This window comes from Impatiens glandulifera, chromosome 1 (genome assembly GCF_907164915.1).
Source record: "Impatiens glandulifera chromosome 1, dImpGla2.1, whole genome shotgun sequence".
Taxonomy (NCBI): domain Eukaryota; kingdom Viridiplantae; phylum Streptophyta; class Magnoliopsida; order Ericales; family Balsaminaceae; genus Impatiens; species Impatiens glandulifera.
Genome location: NC_061862.1, coordinates 137516544 through 137534601, shown reverse-complemented (window position 1 = coordinate 137534601; position 18058 = coordinate 137516544). Strand labels below are relative to the sequence as shown.

Genomic DNA, 18058 nt, shown 5'->3' with positions numbered 1-18058 from the left:
AGATGGTTAAATTTTTAGCAATACATGCTCAGATAACATTTTTGAAAAATCCCATAAAAACATAGATAAGCCAAAGTAATAATATTTAACAAGGATCAGCTAACAATGTCTATATCTACAAGGAATCACTAATTTTTCTATTGAGATAACAAATTTCATAAATATTATTTTTAGATAATATAATTTTTTTAAAAATAAATCCTAAAAGACAAGTTCTTAGATTTCATTCTAATTTTTTCTGTTTAACTTTTAAATATAGTAAAACTAGGTTAGAAATGAAACAAGTTATAAGCTCTAAAAAAAATGAGAATGGACAATAATGAAGATTACAAAATATCCAAATAATGAACCATAATAAAGATTAAAAAACATATTAGTACAACCGTGAAATGAGACATGGCATCGATATACGTCGGGATTTAAAGTGATAAGACTTTGCAACTAGAGTCGCGTGCAATTCTTCAACCTCTTAGTGTGTCGACTATTGTAACTCGATTGTTCATCTTCATCGAAATGATCCAAACCACCGATACAAGTGTCTAAGTGAAAAAAGAAGAAATAGAAGGCTATATATCGTATCAAATGATTTAGGTTAACCTTTAAGCCTATACGAGATGATGAATATTTTTCGATCTTATTTACCTGTTGTTTTAATTTTCTTCGTTTAAAAATAGAAATAAAAATAAAATTCAATACCATATATTGTGTAATTTAGGATGAAAAAATGATATACTTTTAAAATTATTTATTATTGAAAATCCATTGTGGTTGTAAAAACATCATATATTCAATTTGACCAACAACCTTTAGTTTTGAGGCTAATTCATTCCCACATAAATTTTCATTTGGTTTACTCTCCAGTCTCCAATTGTAGCCTTTTGGTCACGAACTTGAGCCAAAGCTCTGAACTTTTTTCCTTGCTGAAGATGGCGAAACCTTTATCCCTATCTTCCTCCTCCATATCATCTTTCCGGTGCTCGGAAACAACTTCCGGGCCTCTGAATCGTTTTCTCATTCATCCATCCAGAACAGACCTGGGTTTATCTATCTCCAAAGCCAAGACCGGTTACTACGGGTTCCTTTCTCTATCAATTCCAACAAGGCGACATCGAAAATCCTTCCTAGGTGAAAATCTTAATTGGGGCAATTGTCATTAAATAGCAGAGGAACAAACCATTTAACATACTTGCAATTTGGAAAATCTGAAACCTAAATTATTTTTGGCAGTTCGATCAGTAGTTACTCCTGTTGAAATCCCAGCTGGGTTTGATGATATGGTTTCTGGGACGAAGAGGAAGTACTATATGTTGGGTGGAAAGGGTGGAGTTGGAAAGACAAGTTGTGCTGCTTCTCTTGCTGTAAAATTCGCTAACAATGGCCATCCAACCCTAGTTGTTTCAACTGATCCAGCTCATTCTTTGAGTGATTCTTTTGCTCAGGTTTATGGAATTTTCATTTGTTTTGTTCATAATTTTGCTTGTATGTATTCATGTGGTTTTTTCAATTCTTAGGACTTGAAAGGAGGAGAATTGGTTCAAGTTGAAGGACCATTATATCCATTGTTTGCCCTTGAGGTTCGTTCTTGACCTAATTTGGATCAAAACAAGCCTGTTTCTGTTTCTTAAATAGAGCTATTTTGCAACAGATAAACCCTGAAAAGGCTAGGGATGAATTCCGCAGTGCCAATACAAAAGATGGTGGAAATGCAGTCAAAGACATGATGGATGGCATGGGCTTAGGGATGATTGTTGAACAGGTACAGTTTCTGCATCATATGCAGTCAATAGATTTTTCTTTTGTGTTTGTGAAAAGGCATTGCCTTTGTATATTAATAATCTATCAATAGATTTTAAGCCCAATTGTATTGTCATTTGTCTATTTTACAATAAGGGTCACCTTCTCGGCTTCTCATGTAATCACCACATTATTCCTAGCTCTCTTATTTGGTATTTGCACTCATCATATAGCCACAAATGAGTATCCAAATATGTTTGATATGAAATGTGTAGCTATTGAGATACACAGGAAATTGCATCACCTTCAAATGACTCTTGCCAATGATCTAAACAGCCCTGTTATCATGAAAGTTGGACATTTTGTATGTGTTTTTCACAATCTAAGTAGTCTTTTTCTTTTTTTTTTCTTTTTTATATTAATGATTCTATTGAGAGAACTTGATACATTTTGTTGGTTGAAACTGAAGTTAGGAGAACTTCAGTTGGGAGAGTTGCTGGACACACCTCCTCCTGGTTTGGATGAAGCAATTGCAATCTCCAAGGTAAATATTGAAACTATTCTATTTTTTGTTCTTTCATTTTCATTTTCATTTTCATTTTCAATTTCGATTTTTTGTTTTTGTTTTATATTCTGATTGTTCTTCAGGTGATGCAATTCCTTGAATCAAAAGAATACAGCATGTTTACTCGAGTAGTATTTGATACTGCTCCAACAGTGAGTCCATTCTCTTTCATTCTCTCCCCTTCCCCTCCAAACAACAAATTACTCAACTCAAATGTTTTTTTTTATTAAGAAGATATATTTCTTTTTCATCCTGGTATAATATTAGGGTTGATGATCTGAACTTCATCTACATGATTACAGGGTCATACACTACGTCTCTTGTCTTTACCAGATTTCTTGGATGCATCTATTGGGAAGATATTGAAGGTAGGATACTAAACTGGTGATTAAGATGTAGGCTCATATATTTTGTCACAATCAAATATCCAATTATAGTGTGATTTTTGGTTTTATTTGGACTAAAGATTATTTTCATAATCATCATCGAGATTATAGTGGCATTTTTGGCTTCATTTGGTATAAAGATTTTATTATTTTATGAATCACTGTTAAAAATGCATACTGAAACAGTCCAATACGCTTTCTTCATAATATGATTGTCAGAAAAGCAAATAAAACATATGCATTAATTAACCCCCTTCAAAATTTGGAAAATTAATTCGTCAGACTACTGGAATCAAGTTTAATTTTGTCTCAATTTGCCAAACTTTGGTTAGTCTGTCCGTGGCCATTTGGCCCTATTTGGGAAATGTTAATTTTTAGAATTTGTAATGTAAAATATTCAGACGTGTTTGAAAAAGTTAGACCACGAGGCTTCCTTATTTAGCAAATAACATCAGAATAGGTTTCTTCATTGTTTTTTTTCTGTCTTAGTTTAGTTTTATATTCAAGTGCCATTGCATGTTTGCTGATTCCTACAGCTCAGGCAAAAGATTACTTCTGCTACTTCAGCCATAAAGTCTGTCTTCGGACAGGGTGAAAATAAGCCAGATGCTGTAAGCACGTTCTCACCTAGACAAATTCTTTTCCATTTTCGATACAAGATTTAATAAAAATAACAATTCCTTATGTAGGCTGACAAATTAGAGCGCCTAAGGGAGAAGATGGTAAAAGTAAGAGAACTATTCAGAGACACAGATTCAACTGAATTTGTTATCGTCACAATCCCAACGGTAATATGACATTTGTTTTATGGTATTTTGTGTTGGTAGAAAACCTTATTTGTCTGTATTAATCATTAATGTTGGTTTGAGAATTTTTTCCTTTTTTAAGGTTATGGCCATCAGTGAGTCATCGAGACTGCGGTCTTCCCTGAGGAAGGAAAATGTTCCTGTCAAGAGGCTAGTTGTCAATCAGATCCTCCCACCATCCACTTCAGACTGCAAATTTTGTGCAGTGAAAAGAAAGGTACTACATTTACCAATTTTCTTAACAAAATCAAGAGCTTTCTTCTATTAGTGAAGAGTTATCAAGTTTTTTTTTCAAAATTTTCATGTTTGTAAGATATAAGAATTCCCTTTGTTCAATTTTTATGGTATTAGTGGTAAAATTCAACATTTTTTAGGGTAATAAAGCGTCATGTTTTGACATGTCTAGTGAAAGCAATTGTTTTTTTTTTTTTTAATTTAGGAGCTAGCACAACCCCAGTTTTAATGGAAACAACTTCTTATAACACAAATACATAGATACATAGTGCCAAACAAAGAATAATCTATTAATGAAACTCCAAGGAAAACCTAAAAATACAGTCCAATAGACTTTGTTGGTTCTCTGTTTGGTTGTTAACCCACTTTAATAAACTTTGTTGGCCATTAATGAATCTCATTATAATCATTAATACTGATTTTACTAATGCTGGTAGAGTTAAATCCTAGTGTTCTAATTGATTTTGTCACTCATTACAGGACCAGATGCGTGCTCTTGATATTATAAAGAAAGATTCAGAACTAAGTGATTTGAATCTAATTGAGGCACCATTGATTGATATGGAGATAAGAGGTGTTCCTGCACTTCAATTCCTGGGAGATATTGTATGGAGATGAAACAGACATTCCCATAGCCAGAGCTTTAAGATAAACAACTCAAACTACACATGAACATAGATCTTTTTGATTTGGGAGGATTGTTTCATAGATAGCATCAAGTCTTTATTTTTTTTTTTTAAATTTATATTTCATGTTTTCCTTTTCAACAATAAAGCTTTTTCTTGATCTTTACATATGGCGACTCTGAATATTATCCAAATTGTTATCATATTGAAATGAAATGTTTGATATCAATGTTCAACTCACTATTTCCAAGAGTTTGACTTAAATATCATCAATCCTATGATTCCTTGCCTAGTCAATTAACAAACAAGACTCTAAATGAACATTCTGCAAGTAGAATAAATCATTTCACACCCACTGACAATGAGATGTTTTAAGAAAGAAAACACATTATATTAATACAAACACAAATAAACAAAGGTTTGAATAATGCAGCAGCAACAACAGAGATAACCAAACATACGTGAAAATGTAAAAACCGTAGCTTACATTAAGATAATCGACGATGAACAAAACGAGTACACTAAGAAGTAGTAGCAGCCTCAGCATCCCAGAAAGCAGTCTTCTTTCCCGTCTTGGAAACAGTCTGAAAGACAGCATCTGGTTTCACATTTCCTTTAACAGTCACTTTCTGTTCCTTCATATCTATATCAAAAGACTCCACACCTAAACAACATTCAAACAAATTTTCAAATAAAACCAATATGTAGACTATGCCAAGAAATGATAACAATTATTATAAGTAATGAAGAAGAAGTTAAACAGACAAACCTTCCATTTTGCCTAAAACCCTCTTCACAGCCCCAGAACAGCCTTCACATGACATAGCCACCTTTAGAACAACAGTCTGTAAACAAGGCATATGCCAATTTCAGCATAATCAAATTTCAAGAAACAGTAAGAAGCCCAAGAACAGATCAATCAAATTAAACAGCAATGAATTATGATCATATAATATAGCTTGAGGAGATTCAATTTCAAAGGACAAAAGTTCTACAATTTATTCCATAACCCAAATTCCTGGCGGATAGAAAGTAAGATAATATCACTAAGAATCTAAAAACCCATCAAATATTAAGACATGGAGAAGATTCCGATCCATTTGTTGTTAGGAATAAAAGTAAAATTCAAATAATCCCGATGGTCAAGACCCCAATCTGGGTCATTAATGCAAGAAAAGTAATATCGCAAAGGAAATGAACGGAAATAAATATACCTCAGACATTTTTAACTTTGATAATGAAGAGAATTGAGGAATCAAACAATTGAATTCAGGCTGGCGATGAAGGAAAGGATAAACTTCTAGGGCTCCTCAGATTTTCTTCAAATACAGACAGAGAGAGAAAGAATTGGTCAACAATGGAAGAGGGTAGAGAGTTGTTTTTGTTTTTTAACATTTTTTTTTATCAAAATATTTAAATTATAAATAAAATAAGTTATATTTTTTAATATTATTTAAAATTTTATCTTTTAAAAGGAAGAATTATTGATGATTATTTAATTATTTTGGTTGACTAATATAATCTACATTTTTTTTTTTTAAATTATAGTGATTTGGTAATATTTGTTTAGATGAAAATCAAATTATGATAAACAAATTTCTTAATTAATCAAAATAGTCAACAAACTTACTTATTTTTATTTTTGTTGTTAAAATAACTCACCAACCCTTCAAGTTCAAACAAAGTAGTTATGGGAAAGTGGAATACTACTCAAATTTGCATTATGTTTCCTTTGAAAAATTGATATATAATGCTGGTGCAACAAAATTGCTTTAAATGGGATGAAGTCAAAACTAAATAATAATAGATTAGGAATAAGTTATTTTAGTCTTTATGGAGTATCATATGATTTAAAATCAATTTTTGAGTATTATAAGGATTATTAGAATAGGTCCATTTGCAAAACTCCACTAATAATTTTGGGCATGATTGAGAACATATTATGATGTTATTTTTTAATATAATTAATTATTTTAATTTAATAATTAAATTTAAATTATATATAATATTTAAATAATATATAATATTTAAATAATATATAATAATTAACATATATATTAATTAGAGAAAAGAAAAATAATAATTTTAAAATATAATATTTTAAGTTTAATTATATATACAAGTCTTATATTTCATAAAAAAAAACTAACTACTGTAAGGAGGCATTAAGGAACAAACACAAACTAATCTAATTTCCCGTATAGTCTTTAACCTCAAATCCATTTGCTCTTATGATTTTATTTTTCCAATTATTCTTATCTTATTATTTAACAATCCACCTTTTGCATATGATGAGAACGTGTACCATACTCGACAAGGAGTGAAGTACCTATTCTCGAATCTAATTTTTATCTTATTATCTGACTTTAATCCCGAACCCGACTGATATTTTTATTTGTATCTTCATCCCTAATTTGTCGGGTACCTGATTTTTAACGGGTACACCATTACCCAATTAAAATATTAATTTATATTTTTTTAATATACTAATATTAAAAACATAAATGAAAATATTAATTGTATATTTATGTTATAAAAGTTGAAAAATATAACAACTTTGTTGTTATTACAAATGTTTGGTGAATAGACTACGCAGAGTTTTTGATTCAGTGATCTCGATAAATCAGATGGCTTTGCCTTATATTAAATGTCGCCAAATTTTTGTTGCGTCCCTAATTGAAAATGAATGTATTGATTCAGTAATTTCAAGGGAGATAAGTGTGCCTTCGTGAAACTTGATATTGAAAAAGTTTATAATCGTGTTAATTAGGAATTTTTATTCGATGTAATGGGTTGAATGAGTATGGGAGAGAAATGGATAGATTGATCAAATTATGTGTCGACAACTAAGTTCTCTATAATTGTGAATGTAAGCCCTAAAGGTTTTTTCGAAAGCTCCCCCATTCTTGTTCGTCATTGTCATGGAAACTTTTTCAAGAATGTTGGCTTTCACCGAGCATGCTAGCCTAATTAAAGGAGTGGATTGTGGGATGATGAGGTCTTCATTTGTCATTTGCTTTTTGTGGACGATACTTTATGCATGATTTAAGCCACTCACAAATATTTCAAGCATCTTCGGGATATTCTCTTGTTGTTGGGAGCCTGTTCTGGATTGCGAGTTAACCTTGATAAGTCTGAGATCTTTTTCTCAAACTCCATATCCAATAGAAGTAAGATGACACTTTCGAGCATCTTGGGCTTCATGGTGGGATCATTACCGTCAACATATCTTGGAATGCCTTTAGGTGCTAAAGCCCATTTTGAAGCTTCTTGGGATCCGATCATCACCAAAAATGGAAATAAAGTTACTGATCTGAAAGAGCAAGATGATTTCAAAAGGTGGGCGTTTAGTTCTCATCAAAACTGATTTAGAATCTATGCCTACTTACATGATGTCTCTATTTCTTATACCTAAAAGTGTGACTGTGAAGATAGAAAAAATTATTTGTAAATTTCTTTAGGGGTCCTCTGAGTGATCCTTCTGTCATTTGGTAAACTGGGATAAAGTGAAGAAATTTAAGGACCAAAGGGGCTTGGGTATACGAGATTTGACTTCGTTTAACAAAGCTCTTTTATCAAAATGGTGTAGTAGATACTCCTCGAAGCCTACCTCATTATGGACTATTATGATTTGATGCAAGTATGAGTAGGATTGGTCTGGCTAGTTCACCAAATCTATAAATCAGACAGTAGGATGCAATATTTTGATTGTTATCTAATAAATGTTGAAGTCTTTTCGTATTCAATACAGCTTTTTAGTTGGCGACGACTCTTCAATTAGTTTTTGGGATGACATAAGGTGCAATGTCAAAAGTCTTTACTCATCGTTCCCAGCCCTTACCTTGATTTCTATATGTAGAGATTCTACAGTCAAAGATATGTTTGACACGAGTTCTAATGATTTTGCAATTAGAATCATATATAAGAGAAGACTAAATGTTGAAGAATTAACTTTACATGATAGAGTATTGAACTTGGTGTGGCGTAAAGAGGTGAATCCTTCTTTGTGTAATATTTTGCACTGGCAAGCTATTGATAATTTTAAGGTTAGTCATTGTTACTCTTTAATTGCGGAGAATGCTCCTTATGATCTCATATGGGAGAAGTTGTGGGACTTTAAGTTCCTATCGAAGATCTCGTTCTTTAGATGGAGTGTCATGCATAGAGGGATTTTGACAAATGATAAATGTATGAAAAAAGAGTGTATTATGGCAAGTTGATGTAGAATGTGTCATAAAGAAATGAAGTCGGCGCATCACTTGCTCTTACACTATGATTGAGTGATTCCGATTTGGAGCTTATTATGAAACATGACTGGTATTTAGTGGGTTTTGCCAGAATCTATAGTTAGTTGTTAGGAAGTGTGGATAGAGACAGTGAGTTCAGTTGGTGGTCTGAGTCGTTGGGCCCCTATCCCACTTATTTTCTGGTGGACCATTTGGCTTGAAAGAAACCGTAGAACGTTTAGTGATCGTTATCGACCAATGCATTTATTTCATAATTCTATTATTATGACAATTAGGAAAGATTCATTGGGTAAACCAGTTGAGGCAGTTGAAGAACTCATTAATCTTTTTGAAGATCTCATTGCTCGTTAAAATTTGTTTTTTTTTTTGTTTAATCATTGGTGAACTATTTTATGTTGTGCTTTTTTTAAATGTTTTTCTTTCAATTTTGTAATGATTTTTTCGTTGAACTAAAACGACTCTCATTTATATCATTTTGCATTAACCATTTAAAAAAAAGAGTTCAACAAAACCTAGAGAGTATGTTGAAGAAAGTTGAAATAATGTTAAACTTGAATATAAAAAGTAAAGAGTGAGTAGAGAGAGAAAATATTTTGTTATTAAAGAAATTGAAGATTAAAAGTAATGAGAAAGATAAATTAAAATGATGTTGGACATTAATAAAATAAATAATATATTTATTGTAAATTCGTAATGACTTTAATGATGTGAAAATTTATAAAGTCATTTTAAAATTTAACAAATATATATATAATTAATATTTCAGATTTTGGGTTTAAGTTTTGCACACTTGTCATTCTCGATTCGAACTCGATTTAAAATATCTGAATTCGATCATCGAGTATTCACGAGTATCGGGTACCTATTAACATATCTACTCTTGGACACAATTCCAACTTATTAATCCCACTCTTGCACTTCAAATGAATATTCTACCCCCTGCTCCACACTTTCGAGGACATCCTTAAGTAGGGACGGATGGAAATTTGACGAAATGACCTTAAAAAGGTCCTTAAATGCGTCGGTGACCAGCAAATAAATTTAATTGCGCAAATGACCACTTCAAAATATTCTGACGAAATTACTCTCGTCGCATAATGTGAAGGGCAGGATCGTCTCGCGAAGGAAAAACTTGTGAAAAGTCCAGAATGATCGTGCCCTTCGCGTAACGATCATGCCTTACGCGTTACGCGACAAGGATAATTTCATAGGTTTTTCTTTCGCATGACGATCCTTCCATTCGCGTTACGCAATGGGGGTAATTTTATCAGAATATTTTGAAGTGGTCATTTGCATAATTTAATTTATGCGCTGGTGACCAGCGCATTTAAGACTATTTTTAGGGTCATTTCGTCAAATTTCTCGGATCTATGTAGGGTTCGGGTGGACTGAAGCTCACCCCGAATACAAGTTTTATTTTATTTTATTTTTTTACGGTTAAAATGTGACATTACCCCCTAATTTTTTTTAAAGATTTTAGAATTCATTATTTTGTTTATTTTTTTATTAAAAAAAAAAATAAAACTTACCTTTATTTATTTGTTTTATCTAAAAATTTCTCTTTTTAAATAATATTTATTTAAGTCAACCCAACAAAATTCTTAAGTCCACGTCACCCCTGAAATTCTAGGTCATTTGACAAACTGTAGCTAATGGTGTAGCTAATGGTGTCTGACTAAACACTTTTCTAAACCATCCATAATCATAATCATGTAAAAAAAAATTCATAGAAAAAAAAATCCATAGAAAAGTGAAATACCTCTTAATTTATTTTTATTTTTTTTAAAATTTACTTCATTAGTCACTTATTTAATTCTAAAAAAAAAAATGTCAAATTCATATTTATCCACCCGTTTCATTCACAATTTCCTCTTTATATTTTTAAATCATTCCCAAATTATTTACAAGCCAATCACAATTTTTAATTCCTAAATTCATCCATACCTTAGTCTTACATTAAGTAACTTTTACTTAAGTTGAAGAACTTTTTAATTCCTAAATTCATCCATACCTTAGTCTTACATTAAGTAACTTTTACTTAAGTTGAAGAACTTAAACCCTAATTCCAAATGGGCAAAGCAATAGTCATGTTGTAGCCCTGGACCCTCATCTCCTCGATCGTGATGGGGTACAACCTCATGCCCAAGTTTCCATAACAAAAAGATTAGTATTAGTAAAATGCAAGTCCTTAAACTAATATTATTATATTTAATTATATATATGTATATATTAATATTTAACTAATACAAAATGATGGAGAAATTCATTAATAACCATTCAACTTATTTTTATTTTTAATACAAGACCTTAAACTTTTCTTTTCGTCTTTTATTGTTTTTCAAAACTTGTAAATTAAATTGGCTGTTTCTTTAACGAAAGAAATAACTTTTTTTCTTTTTTTATTATCAATAAAAACAGATTTAACAAAAAAAAAATAGATAATTACTTAAAATAGTAAACTATTTGAAAAATTCATAAACTCGATAGTTTTATTTAAAATAAAATATTAGTTAAATATTAATATATTAATATATATATAATTAAATATAATATTAATTTAAAAATAAAAAATAAATAAATGACTAAAAATAATTATAATTAGAAACTATTATAATTATATGTTTCCATTCTTGATTATAACGTTAAAAATTGAGGTGGGATAAAAAGTGTAAATAAATTGATTCGTTTCAACCAAACTGAACCGCTCAAACAAAATTAAATATCAAACTAAACCGGCTCGTTACGGTTTTCTTATTTATCAAACCGATCTCAACAGTTCAATTTGTCGGTTCGGTGTCACTAAAACTGTTCAAATCGATCAAATATTTAAAAACTAATATTTAAATATGATAGAACAAAAATAAAACCTTAAACCGATAACGATGAATAATGTATTATAAATATTATATCATAACACATATTTAAAATGATGATAATGAGATAATATCATGAATATAAAGACCTGTTAGTTGACTATAAAATATAATAGACAAATTTAATTTTAAAATTATTAATTCATTTTTATTGTGATTTAGAAATAATAATAATAAAAAGTAAAATAAAAAATCTTAGTATAACATATTTCTGTTTTAAAAACTATGTTAATGATTCATAAATTATGTTATCAAATTTTATTCACAATAATATATTTGTCCATATATATAAAAATTTGTATAAGTTGTTATTAATATATATTTAATCAATTTTATCAAAATTTTCAATTAATCAAACTTATAATTGTTCAAATAGAAGGTTTAAAATTTAATAAATCACGCAACCGTTTGAATGTAAATTTCAATTAATAAACCGACCAAACCATATAAATTCAATTAATAAACCGACCAAACCAAAACACGATCGTGTTAGTTTTTTAAATTAAACAAAAATAAAATAAAATATATAGAGTTCATTTATTTGAATAAATAATATCATAATTTTAAATTTGTAAATATCAATTAATTTTATTTTCTATAAAATTATATAAATTCTATTTAAAATTTTTATAAATTTGTAAAATGTTACCATAGTCAAAAACATAAGTAACATCCTATTTTGAATCGAGTTATACGTGGCAACCTCAAAACTTAAAAAAATCACTACTTACTTTTTGTTTTTGTACCAAGTCTTGTTATAATTTTAAAATTTTAAATACCCTCTTTTTATAGTCCCACATTTCCACCAAGTGATAAAAACTTATTTTCGAGTTTAAACTAAGACAATAAATACCAAGTCATTAGTATAATAACGACGTACCTAAATACCCTTTTCTTCAAAAGAATCCAAATTGACAATATGAAAAAAAAAAGTTATAAAAAACGAGAGAAGGATGAATTGTTTTAAAGTGTTTTTAGGCAGAGGCAACAAAATTGCAGGTTCATGAGCCTCCATCTCCTTGGACATGGGGTGAAAAGACTTCCAAAATATTCTTGTACACAGGCTTCTTGAATTCCACAGCCTGTAAAGAGATGTAAATCGGGACAACATATTATTTCTTAAATAATCAATCGTTTTCTAAACAGAAACCAATAGACAGACAAAGACGATTATGCACCCACAAGTTCAACTACTTGCTCCGGTGTCATCCATAACCATTCTCCAAACTCAGGCTTCTCCGTTCCATCACCCAAAAGATTAATTTCCTCATCTTTCCCGGTGAATTTAAGGAGGAACCTGCATAAGTTGTAATCTAAGCAGATTATTATCGGATTGTTGGCCAGCTTTGCAGCAGTATATTAAAGAAGCTTATGCAGTAAAAATAATATGATTATGTTTGGGGGAACCAAGCAAATACCATCCCAATCAAATCAGAGAAAACTGCCATGTCTCCATTAAGGCGGATTGAAATTGACATCCCTAAAGAATGAAAGCCCATATGATCCTAATTTGGACAATGCATAACTAATTTATGAAGTATTTGAAAGTACTAATATAAAGTAATGTAATATTTAAAATGTGCTAATCATCTCAGCTGATCTGATCTGGCTTTCAAATATGTTTATGTTCTTAAAGCATCTAAATTGATGAAACTAGACTTATACGGGCTCCAGATAAAAAGTCCATCTCATCAACCACAACTGAAGAAAGTGATTTCTCTAAGAAAATCTATAGCATGTGAATTCGATGGGCCAATCAGAAGAAGATTTGTGGTCGTCAACAACAACTCACTGACTTTGACATCAACTGAGACACTTCTGGGCATACACGCAAGCTATCAATCCGAATTGGATGCCATGTCACAATTAAGCATTAGTTAGTAGATAAGTATTTTGTTAGATTAGTTAACTATTTAGATAAACATTGAAACTAGAATAATTATCCAAGGAAAGGGATTGTATTACCTAATTTTCTATATAAAAGACATTATTTAGATGAAATTATGATTTTTGTTTGATTTTTAGATCAGGTCACATAATATGACCCAAACTTCAATCAAGGTGCTTGTAGAAGGAATCAAACCTGAAACATCAGCCTGACTCTATCACATGAACTACCCCGGGTGGATAGGAATGATCAGTTTTAATAACACAATCTGTTGATTGAAGTTAATAATATATGTAAAAATCTCTAAAGTCTTATCTCATCTCCCTTCTTGTCAAAAATTCATTAGATTTGAGTCCTATCAAATTTATTTTCTGTTATGGCTCTAAATCATCTTGAGGGCATTTCATGAGAGTTTAGTAGGTTGACATCAGTTAAGGAACAAAATTACAGATGTAATTGATGATGTTTTAGTAAATGTGCTGCTAAAAATTGAAAAGTTTAGACACCCACCACTTTTGTGCTTGACCCTTCCAGTCTGATCCCCAAATTATTCTCAATTTCTCTCTCACAGCTGGTGGGAAATCATATGTCAACCAGTAAGGCACCTGCATAATGGACCATAATTTGGATCCCATGTTACTACTTCAGGTTCTTTTGAATTAAATGGTCATTTTATAACAAGACGCTAAGAAAAGAGACACAGAAAAACACATATAAAAGGGAAATGGGAAAAGAAAAATAAATAAAAGAGAAGCAAAATAACAAGACCGAAATAGACAAGAACCAAAGAAGCTATCCATAAGGTCCAGCCCCATTCGGATTCAACACCTTTGTTTTTGCTTTTTAATCTGGAAACATGTCCAGATCATCCCAACATGTATATGACTTCTAAGCTTCTTTGGTTAAAGATAATAAAATACTGAGCCAACTATGGTAACTCAAATGGCAAGGGTGAAACCAAAGTTTCATGTTCAATTTTCATTAAAAACCCTCTAATTTAAAAAGGTGTCATATCCGTGGGGAGTCATGCTAGCCACCCCGGGAATAAATCCGGGTCACAAAAAAAATAGAATACTTTGATCAACACACTTTCAAGTATAGTAAAAAAAAAATTGGAAGAAGCAACGGAAGAAAAACAAACCTCTGCAAGAATTTCAGCTGATGTGACTCCAGTTTCTTCTTTTAGCTCCCTGAGTACAGCATCTCTAAGATCTTCGTTTTCATCAACACCACCCTGGTTTTACCAATTAAAATGCATTTAATCAAAGTGGTTTTCTCTTATTGAGATGAAGTTATGACTCACAAATGATCTGACAAAGCCCATAAGACAATTGAAGTTCATAGTCCAAGGGATCATAATATGTTTGATGTTTTATAGGCCAATTATCACTAGGAATTACCACTACTCATGTACATTAAGGCCTTGGATTATTTGGATTCAATCAAAATAAACCAGCACCCAATTATTAATCATTTTTTCAATCAAATCATCAACAAAAATGAGATTGTTATGCCCCAATTGGGGTTAAGCTATGGGGCTTTGATCTCACATCAGAAGTAAATTACTTGCAAAAATTCAATTAGTCCTCACATAAGTAAATTCTTGCATACAAGTAATAGTATTTCAGAATAACCTGCGGCATTTGCCAGGCCTCGGGAATGTCGAGTCTAGAAGCCAAAAATATCTGGAGAAAAGAACATCAATTTACTCAAATTGAATCATATCATAACACATTATGAAACGAAAAGAGAAAAGGGGATTAACATATTTTAAAAAAAACTAAAAAACCTTCTTCGAATCGTTGATAAGACAGATCCCCACATTTCTTCTGTAGCCATCAGGAGGCGATTCCATGGTGGAAGACGAAGAGGAGCAAAGCGAAGCCCGTGAGAAAGGATAAGGAGCTGGTGTCCTGCGAAATGGGGATATTAGGTTAGTGAAATGGACAGGCTTAGGAAGGTATAACAGAGATGGAGAGAAGGTGGAGCAGGCAGCGGGAAACGGGTGAAGAGAAGTGGGAGAATTGCAGAGGAAAGAGAATCGGCATAAAGCCATAAAATTGCCTTAACTCTATGGTAGCTTTGTAATAATATTCAGCTTCATCATCGTCTTCATTCTCCTATCTTCATTTCAAGTAAAGACAAAAGTATGTTATTAGCCCATTCGTTCATAGTAAATAAATTTATTTTGACCTATGCTTTTATTATCCGGACGTGACAATGATTACCGGTACCGCCAGGCAGTAAACTATTCATTCTTGGACCCGATTTTTATTTTATTACTTATTTCTGACTCCTACGGGTATATCTATTTATATCTCCATTCCCGATTTGTCGGATATCCGATACCCCACGAGTACCCTATTACCCGATTAAAATATGAAATTTTATTTATTATTTTCTAAATATATACTAAATACTAAATATTAAAAACACATATGAAAATATTACTTACTTGTATAGTATAATACTGCAGAAGTTGAACAATATACATACATGAACTTCAACAAGAATTAAAGAGAAATTCAACAAAAATTAGAGAAAATGTTGAAGCATAAAAAGATAAAAAAATGTTAATCTTAAAAATAAGAAGTGAATAGAGAGAAATTATTTTGTTATTAAATAAATGAAAGATTAAGAGTCATAGGAAATATAAATTAAATTAAATTAATGATGGCGTGGTGAAGTGGGTGAATGGTTAGGTGTTGGAATAACTAATTAATTAATATATTTAATGTAAATTTGTATTGATAGTATAAATTTGAAAAGTCATTTTAATTTTTAATATATATATATATATATAATATTAATATCTCGGGTATCGGGTATCGGGTTTGGATTATGTATACTCCCCATCCTTGACCCCGATCGGGTAATCATTTTTACTCCCATCCCCGACCTCGACCCCGATTTAAAATATTTAAACACGAACTCCACCATCGGGTACCCACGGGTATCAGGTATACGAGTACTCATTGCCATCCCTAATCTTCATCACTTTAATTTGTATATAGCTATTTTTCACTTTAATTTGTTTAAACACTGTATATAACAAATTATATACAGTATAAATTATATAGAAATATAAATTATATATGTTTGTAAGGTTAAAAACCGATCCTTGCCAAGAAAGAATTTTCGTTACTCGATAGTCGCGCCTTATAACTCACCTTATTCTCGAGTGAGACGAGGAACCAAATGTTAGAATACTAATTAAAGAAAATAAATGTTATAAAATTTTTTATCATAGCTAGACTTTGTTTATTTTAAAAAGATTTTTAAAAACCGTCCTTAGGCGAACATATAGACATAGTGCAGAAGTCCTTTCCCGAGTGTAAACAGACAACAAACCCTTTTACAGAAACTCTGACATAAATACGTTTATACACGTATTATTTTATTGATTCTCATAAAATCACTTGGCGACTATAACTTTCAAATAAATAATCTTTTAAATTAATTATGTTTAATTAGTTTAAATCGGATTCTGGTTAAATTATCATTTACCCCCTTGATTAATAAAATTTGAATAAAAAATTAATTGTTTTTACATAATTAATTTTTAACTGCTCCAGGTATTATCAAAATCTTTTAAAAACTAAATATTTCATTTTTAAAGATGTCTGGTACACAAACCAATGTTGAAACGCATCGAAAATCGATCCTCCTCGCAATATCCCCATATTGTCACACGTCGCCTCGACGCGTGCTAAGCTATGTGATGGAAGATAGATCTGATGGGTTGCATACAAAGTTGTTGCACTTTTAGGTTCAAGGGTGGATCCAACCTTAGTGCAATTCATATTAAGCAATTATTTACCACCAAAGAGAATATTTCTTTAAAGTTGATTCCTTTCTTCTAACCAAAAGTCTTCACAACTAACTGAGCCTTATACCTAAGTTGTGAACTATTATTTTCGGTCTTCAATCTATACACTCACTTATTCTTGAGTACCTTATTTCTTTAAAGTAGTTTTACCAAGTCATACGTGTGGTTATCATGTAAGGATTACATCTCTAAAGGTTACGAAATAATTTACTCCTCCGATAGATTTTCTTGCATAAAACAAACATCAATATGAATCAAATCAAGAACATTTGATTTTGTTTATATACGGAGGGAGGATATGAAATACAACTCTTTGTGTTTTTTCCAACTAAGAAAACATTAAGGGTGTGTTTGGTAACCCTCGAATTGACATTGGAATTGGAATTGGAATTTGAATTGGAGGGTCCAATTCCAATTCTTATGTTTGTTAGACACTTTAATATTAAGAATTAGAATTCCAATGGAATTCAATATAGTGTAATTTGATAGTTCTCAATTCCAATCTTTTTAGGTCGAAATTGTAATTCCAAATTAACACGTTTTTCACGTTTTTGACATGTTTAACACGTTTTCACACATTAAACACGTTTAACACATTTTCATGTTTTGGGCATATTTAACACGTTTAACACATTTTTGACACGTTTAACATGTTTTTGACACATTTAACACGTTTTTCACGTCCTTGACACGTTTAACACGTTCTTGACACGTTTAACACGATTTTCACGTTTTTAACATGTTTAACACGTTTTGACACGTTTAACACGTTTTTGACATGTTTAACACGTTTTCACATTTTGGCACATTTTTCAAGTTTTGGCACGTTTAATAAGTTTTTCACATATTTGACACGTTTAACACGTTTTT

General features: G+C 31.0%; 3 protein-coding genes across 3 annotated transcripts; 1 reads left to right on the top strand and 2 right to left on the bottom strand.

The window, feature by feature from the left end:
• The first annotated feature begins 833 nt into the window (after window positions 1-833).
• Window positions 834-4591, top strand: LOC124919875 (ATPase GET3B-like). The gene is made up of 11 exons (XM_047460238.1): window positions 834-1125; window positions 1228-1439; window positions 1512-1574; window positions 1646-1756; window positions 2204-2278; window positions 2383-2451; window positions 2602-2667; window positions 3222-3296; window positions 3375-3473; window positions 3574-3708; window positions 4206-4591. The coding sequence occupies exons 1-11, from the start codon at window positions 927-929 to the stop codon at window positions 4341-4343; spliced, it is 1242 nt and encodes a 413-aa protein (XP_047316194.1). The 5' UTR covers window positions 834-926; the 3' UTR covers window positions 4344-4591.
• A 133-nt stretch (window positions 4592-4724) lies between these two features.
• On the bottom strand, window positions 4725-5725 carry LOC124919877 (copper transport protein ATX1-like). The gene is made up of 3 exons (XM_047460241.1): window positions 5566-5725; window positions 5121-5196; window positions 4725-5015 (listed from the first exon to the last, which is right to left on the bottom strand). The coding sequence occupies exons 1-3, from the start codon at window positions 5572-5574 to the stop codon at window positions 4873-4875; spliced, it is 228 nt and encodes a 75-aa protein (XP_047316197.1). The 5' UTR covers window positions 5575-5725; the 3' UTR covers window positions 4725-4872.
• A 6574-nt stretch (window positions 5726-12299) lies between these two features.
• On the bottom strand, window positions 12300-15466 carry LOC124940336 (nudix hydrolase 26, chloroplastic-like). Its single transcript, XM_047480853.1, has 6 exons — window positions 15149-15466; window positions 14994-15044; window positions 14501-14593; window positions 13870-13964; window positions 12654-12768; window positions 12300-12553 (listed from the first exon to the last, which is right to left on the bottom strand). The coding sequence occupies exons 1-6, from the start codon at window positions 15413-15415 to the stop codon at window positions 12473-12475; spliced, it is 702 nt and encodes a 233-aa protein (XP_047336809.1). The 5' UTR covers window positions 15416-15466; the 3' UTR covers window positions 12300-12472.
• Between the last annotated feature and the right edge of the window lie 2592 nt (window positions 15467-18058).

Coding starts and splice junctions, on each gene's coding strand:
- LOC124919875 (XM_047460238.1), top strand. CDS start 927: ATGGCGAAACCTTTATCCCTATCTTCCTCCTCCATATCATCTTTCCGG. Junction 2,668..3,221: donor CTATTGGGAAGATATTGAAG/GTAGGATACTAA, acceptor TGATTCCTACAG/CTCAGGCAAAAGATTACTTC. Junction 3,709..4,205: donor TTTGTGCAGTGAAAAGAAAG/GTACTACATTTA, acceptor CACTCATTACAG/GACCAGATGCGTGCTCTTGA.
- LOC124919877 (XM_047460241.1), bottom strand. Junction 5,016..5,120: donor GGTTTTAGGCAAAATGGAAG/GTTTGTCTGTTT, acceptor AATGTTGTTTAG/GTGTGGAGTCTTTTGATATA.
- LOC124940336 (XM_047480853.1), bottom strand. CDS start 15,415: ATGGCTTTATGCCGATTCTCTTTCCTCTGCAATTCTCCCACTTCTCTT. Junction 15,045..15,148: donor TTATCAACGATTCGAAGAAG/GTTTTTTAGTTT, acceptor TCTTTTCTCCAG/ATATTTTTGGCTTCTAGACT. Junction 13,965..14,500: donor CAGCTGAAATTCTTGCAGAG/GTTTGTTTTTCT, acceptor TCCATTATGCAG/GTGCCTTACTGGTTGACATA.